Genomic DNA, 12804 nt, shown 5'->3' with positions numbered 1-12804 from the left:
GGTTAATTTTATCCCCTTGGAAACGGTTGACTAAAAAAAATTACAGGCGTTTTTTTTTTTATTGTTAATAAATTAAACTAGTTATGTGACACTGACGTAAACAAAAAAATTGAAGTGAAGTAGCTAGCTATAACGGTGTGTTTTGTTGTACATATTGGGTAATGTAGTTTTCAGTAGACTAAACTAACACCGGAAGTTCACCCTCGACGTCATTTCCGGTTAACGTTATCCCCTTGGAAACGGTTGACTAAAAAAAATTACAGGCGTTTTTTTTTTTATTGTTAATAAATTAAACTAGTTATGTGACACTGACGTAAACAAAAAAAATTGAAGTGAAGTAGCTAGCTATAACGGTGTGTTTTGTTGTACATATTGGGTAATGTAGTTTTCAGTAGACTAAACTCACGTAACGAACAACGCAGATGACCACTGTAGAGCTCGTTTGAAATTTAGAAATACATTAACCAGAAGCCCCCGCGGCGGTCAAGCGGAGATACGCAAGGTCAGTTACTCAGCGACGTGGTCGAGTTAAGCGTGTATAACATTGATTAAATGGATTATATATACTTTATGTTTTCCACTTGCTCATTGTAGTGTCCCAAAGAGTGCATGACGCCACTCGTGTCTCTTGTTGGCTCACTTTAACACTGTTTATTTTATATTTATATCTAACGTTACAGTGCTGCTGATGGTCGTTTGGTAACAGAGGCATTCAATGTGCCTACAAGAAAGTGGGAAGTATTTTATATCAAGTTGTTTTTTGTCACAAAAGGAAGTTACAGCGTTACAACACAGAGATCAGGTGCGTTGCTCACTTGTTGTTTTCATGCATTCAGCAGCAGGTGGAAGCTGAATAAATCAAGTATTCTTCAGTATGTGATGGTGATGGTAAATATTTCTGATTTTTATATTTTTTTGCAGGAATCATGAACTACACACGGTTTCTGACAGCTGTCAGTGCAGCTAGAAAGCCCTCCCCTATCAGGATGCTGGGTGAGTATTTATACATATCATATACACCTGTTTTTATTTATATATAAAAAAAATACACAGAAAAGTGACAACTTTTTAGTTTTGCATGGATCTACTAAAGTGGCCCCAGGCAAAAACAAATTGCAGCTGGGCCCCATTCCTCCCTGTCTTAGTGCAACTTTTCCACATCTCAGTACTAAATATCTCCTATAGTTTCAGCCTCTCAGTTGAGATGAATATCTGTTTTTCTTTCCCCTATATGATAGTAACACCTCTCTAGGGAGGTGGGAGACAAAGCAGGACGGTCTGCAGGACAGATAATAATGCACTATACTCATTTTTAACAGTCTCTTCTGCACTATATTCACTTTTTTAATAGTCGTGTATCACAGCTGTTACCCTGCACTATATTCAGTTTTAACAGTTTTATTCATCTCCTTGTATTTTTTATATCTGGTATATTTTTTTGTACTTTGTACTATTAACATTTTTACTGCCTTTTTACTAACATGTTTTGCACTATGGAATTGTGATGCTGGAAACTTGAATTTCCCTCGGGATCAATAAAGTTACTATCTATCTATCTATCTATCTATCTATCTATCTATCTATCTATCTATCTATCTAAACTGAATATCTTTGAGTTTTGCACTGTTGATGGATAAAATGTGCAATTTGAAGACCACCTAGAACAGGGGTCAGCAACCTTTACTATCAAAAGAGCCATTTTAGGCAAAAAAAAAAAAAGAAAATCTGTCTGGAGCCGCAAAACATTTGAGTATTATGATGAAGGTAATGCAGTTTATAGTTTAAGTATATAGTATATAAGTCTAATGCAGTGAAGGCCCAAGTGCAAATGTACTACGGAGTATTAGGGACACATTGAGGGGAAGATTTCCAGAATAAAGTCATAATATTTCAAGAAAAAAGTCGTAATATTACAAGAATAAAGTCATAACTTTTGCGATTTTGGATATTATAATATGGCGTAAGTGTTATCTTTTCCTGGTTTTAAAGGCCGTATTACAGTAAAGTGATGTAACTTTCTTAACTTACCACACTGTTATAGCTGTTCTATTATTTGCCTTTACCCACTGAGTCATTAAATGCACATTACTGATGATTATCAAACATATCATTGTGTAAATATTTTGTGAAAGCACCAATAGTCAACCCTACAAAATCGTCGCAATATTGATATCGAGGTATTTGGTCGAAAATATTGTGATATTTGATTTTTTTCTCCATATTGCCCAGCCCTACTTGTTGTAACCACAATATCAGCTGAAATAATGAATGTCTTAAAACCAGATTTTGAGACAAAAACTGGGCCAAATTTTATAGAAAAGGGTTAAAAGTTTTTTTAAACACTTATATGTAGCCAACTTGGTATATTTAATCACTTTCCCCATCATCGTCACTTCTATTGACCTTTCTATCCATCTCATCTATTTCTCCACCCGTATGAAGCCGAGCTGCAGCAGCGGTCACCTCCGTCCCTGATCTCTTTGGCTGGCGGAGCGCCCAACCCCAACACCTTCCCCTTCCAGTTGGCGTCCATCAAGGTGAAGAACGGACAGACGATCACCTTCGATGAGACGACGATGAAGAAGGCTCTGCAGTACTCTAGCTCTAATGGGTGAGAGATCCAGACAGGAATCCAGTCTCTTCTTCATGAGATTTTCCAGAACACAAACCGAGACATTACTTTAAATTTAGGGCTGTCAAAGTTGACGTGATAATAATGCGTTAACACAAATTAGTTTTAAGGCCATTCATTTATTCAACGCATTAACACAATCAATCTTTCGGAGCTTGTAGCTCAATTTTAATGCTGGAGTGAAGATACTGATATCATATGAAACTATGGAATCCATTGGTACCAAACATGTGATACTGGCTTGTTGTGTAAGAGAAGGTGAAGGCCTTCATTTGTCTGTCTAAATTACTTGTTGTTGTATTCCAAACAAGACATTTTTCTCAGAAAACCTACCCAGCAACATAAATATATAAAAAAAATACCACAGATTATTACAGTGCAGTAAGTCTAATTTCCATTCTTACGTAGAATACCGGAGCTGCTGACGTGGATGAAGAAACTACAGAAGGACCTGCACAACCCGCCGACCCACACGGACATGTGTGTGACCACGGGGAGCCAGGAGGGGATCTGTAAGGTACTGACACCACCAGCTGCAACGCTATATGTGTAGCCAGCTGTTAGAGGGTCAGCAAGGGATCACATAAAGGCGTTTGAGTTATTAATGTTCTGTTTTGGGACCAGGAGAACCCAAAAAAAACACACTTAACAATGTTTTATCGGCTAAATACTTCATAACTTTTACTAATTTTATGAGAATTGCTTATAAACATTGTTTTGAAGTGTTCAGAAATGTTGTGTTTTAGGTGTTTGAGATGCTGGTCAACCCCGGAGACAACGTTCTGCTGGATTCACCCACGTATCCAGGCACACTGGCAGCGGTGAGAGCATTTTCTTGACACACATACTGTACAGCAACTCAAGCTTATGTGACCTTCTAACCTTCGTTATTCCTCTGTAGCTCCAGCCGCTCGGTTGCAACATAATCAACGTCCCCAGCGATCAGTACGGCATGATACCTGCAGCCCTGAAGGAGGTTTTGTCCCGGTGGGACCCCTCGGATGTCCACAAGCCCGGCAGCACCGCCCCCAAGGTCCTCTACACCATCCCCAACGGAGGAAACCCCACCGGTGCCTCCATGACGGCTCAGAGGAAGCAGGAAGTGTACGAGGTTTGTCGTCCCCTGCAAAGCCACAAAACAAACAAAACTTAAATATGACTGCGTGCACACACTGACCGTAGATGATTTATGAATCACTCGTCTCTCAGTCTGATTTATGCAAAGCAGTCAGTGAAGCTGCTAATTAGAGCTTGTTATGAAACTGATTTCCCTGCAGATTCACTCCGTTGTTTTCTATTAACGTCCTGCTGTGTTTTTAATAGTTGGCCAGGCAATACGACATGCTCATCATCGAGGACGACCCGTACTACTTCCTGCAGTTTGACAAGGTACAAAACAGTTCTCTCACCTCGTCTGTTTGTGAAACAAAGTTGCTTTTCTGTCATTTAAAAAGCTGAAATAGTTCATTTGTTGTTACTTTATGGTCTGATCTTTGACTTTGGATAAACTGATTCATGTTATGTCTCATTTATTTGGCAGCCGTGGGCTCCCACATTTCTCTCCATGGACGTTGACGGGAGGATCATCAGGACAGACTCCTTCTCCAAGATCCTGTCTTCGGGGTGAGCGTCTGAATCTGTGTGTGTTTAAACCAAGTGCATGTGTAACTCTGCTGTTTCCATTTAAGAGATTTATTTTCCCTCTACAAGTCAGAACCTGATGTAAACAGGGTGTGTTTTCTTGATGTTCGACGTAATCATAACAGCTTTGAGGCTGAGATATTTATACCTGCACAGATTAGGACAATGTGTGCTGACTGTCAATGGTGATCTGCCACATTTTTTTAAAGGACCAGTGTGTAACAATTAGGGGAATCTATTGGCAGAAATGGAATATTAAATTAATAAGTATTTTTTCTTTAGTGTATAATCACCTGAAAATAAGAATCTCTCTCTCTTGCTTCACCACTCACTTCCCACGTACACACACACACTCTACAACAAATGGCTCTAGAGAGGGCCGTTCACGTTTTCGCGTTGGCTGCCGTAGCTCTCCTACATGCTTGCCACACGGGAGAAGTTGTAATCTGCAACCTCACCGTCAGATCCTACAACAATTCTTAGTTTCAGGTGACTATACACTAATGAAAACATAGTTATGAATAATATATATTTCTGCTAATAGACCCTCCCGAAATGTTACACTCTGTTCCTTTAATGTCAGTTAGGATAGCCGAATCAGAATTAGAATCTGCATTTGTTCATTGAATCCTTACTTTCCTCTGTTTATTTCATTTTAAAATGAATAATGCTTTTCTAAGAAAGACAAGGCACAAGTGATTTTATATTCAAGGACACATGTCAGCATGTTTATGTCTTTGACTATTTGCCTGTTTGTGTGTTTCAGGCTGAGGATAGGTTTTGTAACCGGTCCCAAACCGCTGGTCGACAGAGTGGTGCTGCACATCCAGGCCTCCACGATGCACACAAGTACCTTCACACAGGTGAGAGAAACTTTAATGTTATACCGCCACGCCCTGTTCTATCAACATTTCATATTACTGGTTTAGCTGTAAGCCAAGACTCCTGCTTTTGGCTGTGTGAAGTAACTTTGTCATCTGCTCTCGATCACAGAAATTACCTTTCAGTTACTTAGCATTGTTCGGCTACAATCTTTGATGCTTGCTGTGTGAAAAACCTCCATCAGCCTATCATCAAAAAACACAATATTAAAGTACTTCCCCATGCAGCAGTGAGCACACATCAGGGTGGTTTCAGTTAAGCATTCTTTCCACACACAGAGTGACACCACAGACTTCCCACCCCTCAGGCGCGCCACGTTCGCACAAACTCACCAGCGAGAAGGGTTGCGCTGTCACGCTGCAGCCGAAGCCAAACAAGACGTTGTGGTGCGTCTGGAGCAGCAGCAGCTGCAGAGGAGGTTTTAATAGACGGGAAGAAGAGGGAGATTAATTAGGATCTGATTCAGTCCTCGCTGCTGTTCTTCCATCTAATCTGGACTAAAACGTTGACAGTAAAGATTTAAAACTGGGAACATGAACAGGACAAAACAACCATTTAAAGACTCTATTGTGTCAGGCCCCAACTGCACTGTTGTACTGATATAAATACAGATCTGAAGGTGGATTATCTGCTGCAGGGTCGTTTTACGCTGAAATTATTTGGTCTTTTTTTTTTAATCTGTGCCAGTCATCACATTATATAACCTGCTTCCTTTCAGCTCATGGTGTCTCAGTTGTTGCACAGCTGGGGCCAAGAGGGTTTCCTCCAACACATAGACGGGTACATCACATCCTACAATGCACCTGCACAGCCATTTTCTGATCTGCCTGTCTTGTTTGACTGGTTAAGAAAACAATTAGATCTACAGTACCATTTAAGTGAGTCAGACATTCTTGCAGCGATGCATGACACTTTTCTTTTCTCTCGCAGGGTAATTGAGTTTTACAGGAAACAACGTGATGCCATGATCAGCTCTGCAGACAAGTGGCTCAAAGGTTTGTGAAAAACAGAGCCTTTTGAGTTTAATATACTGTAAATTTGCATTTAGGTGAGACACTTAAAGAGGGCCTATTATGCTTTTGTGCTTTTTCCCCCTTTCCTTTAGTGTGTTATATAATTTTTTGTGCATGAAAAAGGTCTGCAGTTACAAAGCCCAAAGTCCATTTTTATTTGTTTACAAGTAAACTCAACAGGGTACCCTTTAATATTCTTTACTGAAATAAAAAAAATAGACATGTCCTCTCTGTCCAATCAGCAATATAAAAAAAGTCCAGCTGTAGTCTTTACGGATGTAAAAAAAAAAAGCAGATTTTCTGTAAATGGCACGATAAAGTAAGAGAAAAAGGAGGAAGAGGAGGAGGGGGAGGAGGAGCTGTCCACACCACTCCCTGTTGGGGGGGAAAAAATCATTTGTAGTGAAAAGTGAAGTCTGAGTCACCGCCTAGTGACCATTTGAAGAACTACATTTTAAGGCACTTTCACAACAACCACTACATTTGTGAAAGTGTAAAATACTTCACTAGACTGTGTGTAGTCCAATCAATAAGAATTTTCAGAGCGGTACTGACAAAAAAAGACCACAGAAAAGGAAATCCTGGTATGAGTCATAAAGCACACACCCACACTTTTCTTTTTTTTTTCCTAATGTGTGTGTATGTAGATGTTGCAGAGTGGCACTCCCCATCTGCAGGCATGTTCCTGTGGATCAAACTAAAGGGCATCGCCGATACACAACAGCTCATTATGGAGAAAGCCTTGGAGAAAGAGGTAACTTGTTCCTGTTGTATTTCAGTTCAAACCCTCACATAGTGGCTTATTATGCAACAAAACCAATTAACTCTGTCCAACAAAGGTCAACACATACCTACTGTACTCTAATATGCTAATAGCAGGTACCCAGAATGCATTTCGGTGCTTTATTGTTGTCTGCTTGTGAGCCAATGTTGTGCACCAGGGGGCAAAGCAGGTTTATTGTCTGAATAGAGTGTAGGATGGTGCATGCAAAGCAGCCTTTGTGAGCATTGTGAGTGGGTTTAGAAACTGAGTGTTTTCCCTCCCACACACACACACACACACACACACACACACACACACACACACACACACACTTTCTAAATCCCTGCTAGCGGATAGCTGATTAGCCGTGTATAAACAAGAGTTTGTGCAATCAGGCTTTTCCAGCACAGTAGGCTTCCAGGATATTTAAAACATCTACACAGCAGATAGTAAAGACTCCCCAGTCTTGTCCGCTAACAGAGGAGAAACGAACGACACTTCAGATTTGAAGAGAATCCCTGCGAGTGTTTTATCTTTCCCATGATTCAAAGCTGTAATAACTGCCCTCAGGCCGCTCTCAGTGGATTGTAACGGGCGGTCAGGGAATTTTAAGTAGCAATATTTCGGAAAGATATTAAAGGAATAGTTTGACATTGCAGAGGGTTAGATTGAGATTGATATTCGTATACTCATATTTGTTGGTTAAATATGAAGCTACAGCCAGCAGCCATGGATGTATAAAGAGAACTGGATACAGCGTTGGAGGCGGGATCCCGTTCATTTCTATGAAAGTTGCTCAGGGGTGCATGAAGCAAAAAAAAGCTTGACTTCCGATTATAAAATTACCCGGATCTTTCACCAATCTTTTGCATCTCTAGATTGTTGCAGGAATAAGTCCTAAAACCCAGAAATTAGTTAGCATTTTAGCACTTCTGGTTCCCTCGTCTGGAAGTCAATGGGTTTGTTGAATTGGTTTTTGGTTAGATGCCTGAAATAAGGTCTCTGGTTAACACAAGCTCAAGATATTTTATCGTTTTGTTCTACAATATAAAATACATCAATTAATACCCCACACACGCGGTTGCTGACAAGTGGCTAAATGAGACTACTAAACGTCATCACGCCAACAGCCTTGTTGTGTATCTAAAGCTCACTAATTAACACGTTATATCTAATTTGTTTAAATCAAAGTGTAAACAATTTGTGGTTTATGCGCGGGACTATTTTCTGGCCAGTTTATCATGTTGTTTTTTTATTGTACACTGTCCTGAAAATTACATTTCATGGACCTGTCAGGCTTTACAATTAGTTCAAGACACAAACAACTGCTGATAAAAGACACCAAAACAACAAAGTTTTGTTCACACACAGAGAGGATTAATCGATGTTTCATTCCCTCACCTCGGGTGCATGAAAAGATCCGCTGTGTAAGAACTGGACAAAAGTAATAAAAACAATAAAGTAACATGAGTCATGTGTGTTTGTGCTAAAAGGTACTGATGGTTCCCGGGGGCGCCTTCATGATCAACAATAGTGACCCCTGTCCCTACGTCAGAGCTGCCTTTTCTCTATCCACACCAGAGCAGATTGATGAGGTACACACACACAAAAACATTCAAACACACACATACATACACACTTTATAATGACTCTAATCTCTCACTATTATTTCAACAGGCCTTCAGAAGACTCTCTTCTCTCATCAAAGACGCTTTGTGATCAGAGATCCATTTTTCCCTAAAAGATGCTGTATTTGTTTTGTACTTATTATTGAAGGCTTTTTTTTAAATGTTAAAATATATTACATTTGAATAATGTTGTTCAACCTCTGACTATATCTATGCCATAGTCAATAGAACATGTATTGTAATTGGTGCTGATTACTGAAAGCCAATTGGAGCAATGACTGAGTTTTACAAACGAAAACAAATACAGTTGTTAACGTCATAATTTGTTGCTCCATTCGTTGCACTACACATTGAAGATGTCTTTATGTTTTCCATGTGCCAAAAAATAATAATAAAATATTATTAAATTATCATTTTGTCTTTTGAGTCTGTATGTTTGTGACTGCTGCTCCACTAAAACCTCAAGATTTTAAATACAGTTTTAGTAATAGAGAGATTTATCTTACATTAAACTATAGCTTTAACCCTTTAGTCACACCACTTACATTTCTGTTAAAGTATCATGGTTTTTAAGTTTTGCGATGCAAAGCTATCAAGTGTTGCTTAATTGCAATCTAGCAAGGCTCTATACTAGGCATGTTTTCAAAAAGGTGGTACGAAACGATGATTGACGATCCTCCTAATCCTCATGACTTGACTGGAGAAATTCATCTTTTAGCAGGGATGTTTTTTTTTCTATAAAAGGGTCAAACTGTAGCAACACTTCTAGTATGAAGAACAACGCTATTGTGAGACCGACACAAGTGGTATCCCTGGCACAAGTGGTATCCCTGGCACAGACGAAAGTAGGGCTGCACAATTAATCAAATATTAATCGCGATCACGATTTGGGCTTCCCACAATTAAATCAACATGATTGGGCGATAATACATGTCGGGCAAAATAAAAATGCACAGAATTCAGGTGAAGAAGAACCTTAATTTCAGTCGTTAAAACGTAAAAGTGAAAGCTGTTGATTTAATTGCAGGTAAAACATGTTGGTGCTATTTTATTTTGCTTCTAGGAGATGCACTGTGAATAAGCACTAGTCTTATTCTGATGCAACGATTTGTACATTAGCAGGAATGTAGCACATCATGGAAGTGAAAGCAGTGCTCTGTTTAATTAAATGTGAAAGTGCAATAAAAAATATTGAATCCCTAATATCAATAAATAATCGGGATCTCAATATTTAAATTACAATAATTGTGATTGTCATTTTGGCCATAATCGTGCAGCCCTAGACTAGACTTGACTAGCCACAAGTCGTTTCACAATAAAGTTGCAAGCCGTTTCCTCTTCTTTGGGCACATTTGAAGTAGTTGAAATTGTGCCAGACTCTACTTCTGTTTTTGCCTTTTTTTTTTTTGCCCGATGCTCCTACCTCCATCTCCAAGACTGTGGTAACATGAGCTGCGGAGCGCAAAACTGTGGTAACGACAACATGATTCTTAGTATCAGCTGATTATACACTAGTGAAAACATAGTTATGAATACTATATTGGGCAACTTTACTTATCGTACTTATCGTATATTTGCATGTTAAACTGTAATGCTTTTAGACACTGGAGTAGAAGTACCAAATGTCCCTTTAATTTCATTAAATTTAGTGCAGAAAAAGAATAATATTGAAAAAAAAAAAAATGTTAACATTAAAGTATCTGCCCCTCTAATCTGTATACAATTAATGCAAATGATCTAATGTATGATGAACACACACATTCCTTCCATATTTCTATACATAGATGGAGCATTATTGACTTAGTTATTGACTGTTTGCTGAGGCCTTGTAACAGAGTGTCGATTTCAGACTTTAACTGTGGCTTCAAGGTCAGTCAGTTATCAACTCTGGCACACAAACAAACAGCCAGGATAACGCTGACATGGTCTTTATTTAGAGCTGCTTTTGTTCTGCCTTTATTCCTTCCAGGAATGGTTTTGTTTCAATGGGAAGTTCAATGTTGTTTCCTCCTGCCTTTTATGCCCCTGATCCAATTTTTGGTTTTATCCGCTATCCACAACAACATTAGTCAGCCTCGGGCGTGTTTTCATAGTCCAACCTTTTAGCTTTAATTGATCATAAATGCAGAAGGAAATGGGTTTTCACCATTTACCTGTCATTGTATTCCATGTTTTAAAGCAAACGTGCACATAAAGGTCTACCACCTGCACAACAAAATTAAATGTACTTGCACTTTACCTTTATGTGAGGGAGGATTTCAAGCCCATCACTCATTGTAGTGGTCGATGGCAAACTGGGAAGCTGCCCAGACCCTGCTGCTGTCTCCTCGAGGGTGCTTCAAGGCCATGCTGCACCAACATACGACAGGAATACAGATGGGTGACAAATGAATGGATAACACAACATAAAGTGCTACGGTAAGCCTCAATCTTTGGCATAGCTGTTTGATATTTAGGCCCAACATCTCCCATAGGTGTTAGGCTGAGATTTGGTGACTTTAAAGCTGCATTACCTATTATGTTTTTTGTGCTTTTTCCCTTTCCTTTAGTGTGTTATATAGTTTTTGTGCATGTAAAAGGTCTGCAAAGTTACAAAGCACAAAGTCCACGCCGAAGGGAGTTACTCTCCCCCATAGAAACACTGCTTCTGAACTGCCTGAAACGCCTTGATTGAAGTACTGCCTTTTCTTCCGTAATGTGGTGATGTCACCAAGTAACACATTTGCATAATACCTGCCTAGCAACTAGTTACTAGCTCCTAGTTACCAGGAGCTCAAACAGACCGTTTCAGACAGAGGTTGAAAAGAGCTGCTACGACACAGACGGTATGAGAAAAATTAATGACATTTTTTTCTCGTAAAGTTAGGACTTTATTCTCATACTACGACTTTTTTTCTCCTAAATTTATGACTTTATCTCATAATATTCCAACTTTTTTTTCTCGTAAAGTTACGACTTTATTCTCGTAAAGTTATGACTTTATTCTCGTAATATGACTTTTTTTCTCCTAAATTTATGACTTTATTCTCATAAAGTTACGACTTTATTCTCGTAATATTCAGACTTTTTTTCTCCTAAATTTATGACTTTTCTTCTCATAAAGTTACAACTTTATTCTCGTAATATTACGACTTTTCTTCTCATAAAGTTACAACTTTATTATCGTAATATTACGACTTTTTTTCTTGTAAAGTTACGACTTTATTCTCGTAATATTACGACTGTTTCTCATAAAGTTACAACTTTATTCTCATAATATTCTGACTTTTTTTTCTCGTAAAGTTACGACTTTATTCTCGTAAAGTTATGACTTTATTCTCGTAATATGACTTTTTTTCTCCTAAATTTATGACTTTATTCTCATAAAGTTACGACTTTATTCTCGTAATATTCAGACTTTTTTTCTCCTAAATTTATGACTTTTCTTCTCATAAAGTTACAACTTTATTCTCGTAATATTACGACTTTTCTTCTCATAAAGTTACAACTTTATTATCGTAATATTACGACTTTTTTTCTTGTAAAGTTACGACTTTATTCTCGTAATATTACGACTGTTTCTCATAAAGTTACAACTTTATTCTCATAATATTACGACTTTTTTTTCTCGTAAAGTTACGACTTTATTCTCGTAAAGTTATGACTTTATTCTCGTAATATGACTTTTTTTCTCCTAAATTTATGACTTTATTCTCATAAAGTTACGACTTTATTCTCGTAATATTCAGACTTTTTTTCTCCTAAATTTATGACTTTTCTTCTCATAAAGTTACAACTTTATTCTCGTAATATTACGACTTTTCTTCTCATAAAGTTACAACTTTATTATCGTAATATTACGACTTTTTTTCTTGTAAAGTTACGATTTTATTCTCGTAATATTACGACTGTTTCTCATAAAGTTACAACTTTATTCTCATAATATTCCGACTTTTTTTTCTCGTAAAGTTACGACTTTATTCTCGTAAAGTTATGACTTTATTCTCGTAATATGACTTTTTTTCTCCTAAATTTATGACTTTATTCTCATAAAGTTACGACTTTATTCTCGTAATATTCAGACTTTTTTTCTCCTAAATTTTACTTTTCTTCTCATAAAGTTACAACTTTATTCTCGTAATATTACGACTTTTCTTCTCATAAAGTTACAACTTTATTATCGTAACATTACGACTTTTTTTCTTGTAAAGTTACGACTTTATTCTCGTAATATTACGACTGTTTCTCATAAAGTTACAACTTTAT

The 12804-nt window shown here is 37.9% G+C and overlaps 1 protein-coding gene across 5 annotated transcripts; it reads left to right on the top strand.

Annotated features, from left to right (window-relative positions):
- The first annotated feature begins 402 nt into the window (after positions 1 to 402).
- On the top strand, positions 403 to 8972 carry aadat (aminoadipate aminotransferase). Of its 5 annotated transcripts, none has more exons than XM_037758634.1 (14): positions 403 to 502; positions 773 to 802; positions 922 to 993; positions 2443 to 2611; positions 3041 to 3149; positions 3379 to 3453; positions 3534 to 3743; positions 3956 to 4021; positions 4173 to 4255; positions 5040 to 5136; positions 5874 to 6150; positions 6816 to 6922; positions 8425 to 8526; positions 8609 to 8972. In XM_037758634.1, the coding sequence occupies exons 3-14, from the start codon at positions 927 to 929 to the stop codon at positions 8648 to 8650; spliced, it is 1404 nt and encodes a 467-aa protein (XP_037614562.1). In that variant the 5' UTR covers positions 403 to 502; positions 773 to 802; positions 922 to 926; the 3' UTR covers positions 8651 to 8972. The 5 variants fall into 5 exon arrangements, with proteins under 5 accessions (XP_037614562.1, XP_037614561.1, XP_037614563.1 ...); XM_037758633.1 differs by having other exon boundaries at positions 681 to 802; XM_037758636.1 differs by having other exon boundaries at positions 409 to 802; positions 5874 to 5935; positions 6086 to 6150.
- The last annotated feature ends 3832 nt before the right edge of the window (positions 8973 to 12804 follow it).

This window comes from Sebastes umbrosus, chromosome 22 (genome assembly GCF_015220745.1).
Source record: "Sebastes umbrosus isolate fSebUmb1 chromosome 22, fSebUmb1.pri, whole genome shotgun sequence".
NCBI classification, from domain to species: Eukaryota; Metazoa; Chordata; class Actinopteri; order Perciformes; family Sebastidae; genus Sebastes; species Sebastes umbrosus.
The sequence above is the reverse complement of the archived record's forward strand: the minus strand, read 5'-3'. Positions and strand labels throughout refer to the sequence as shown.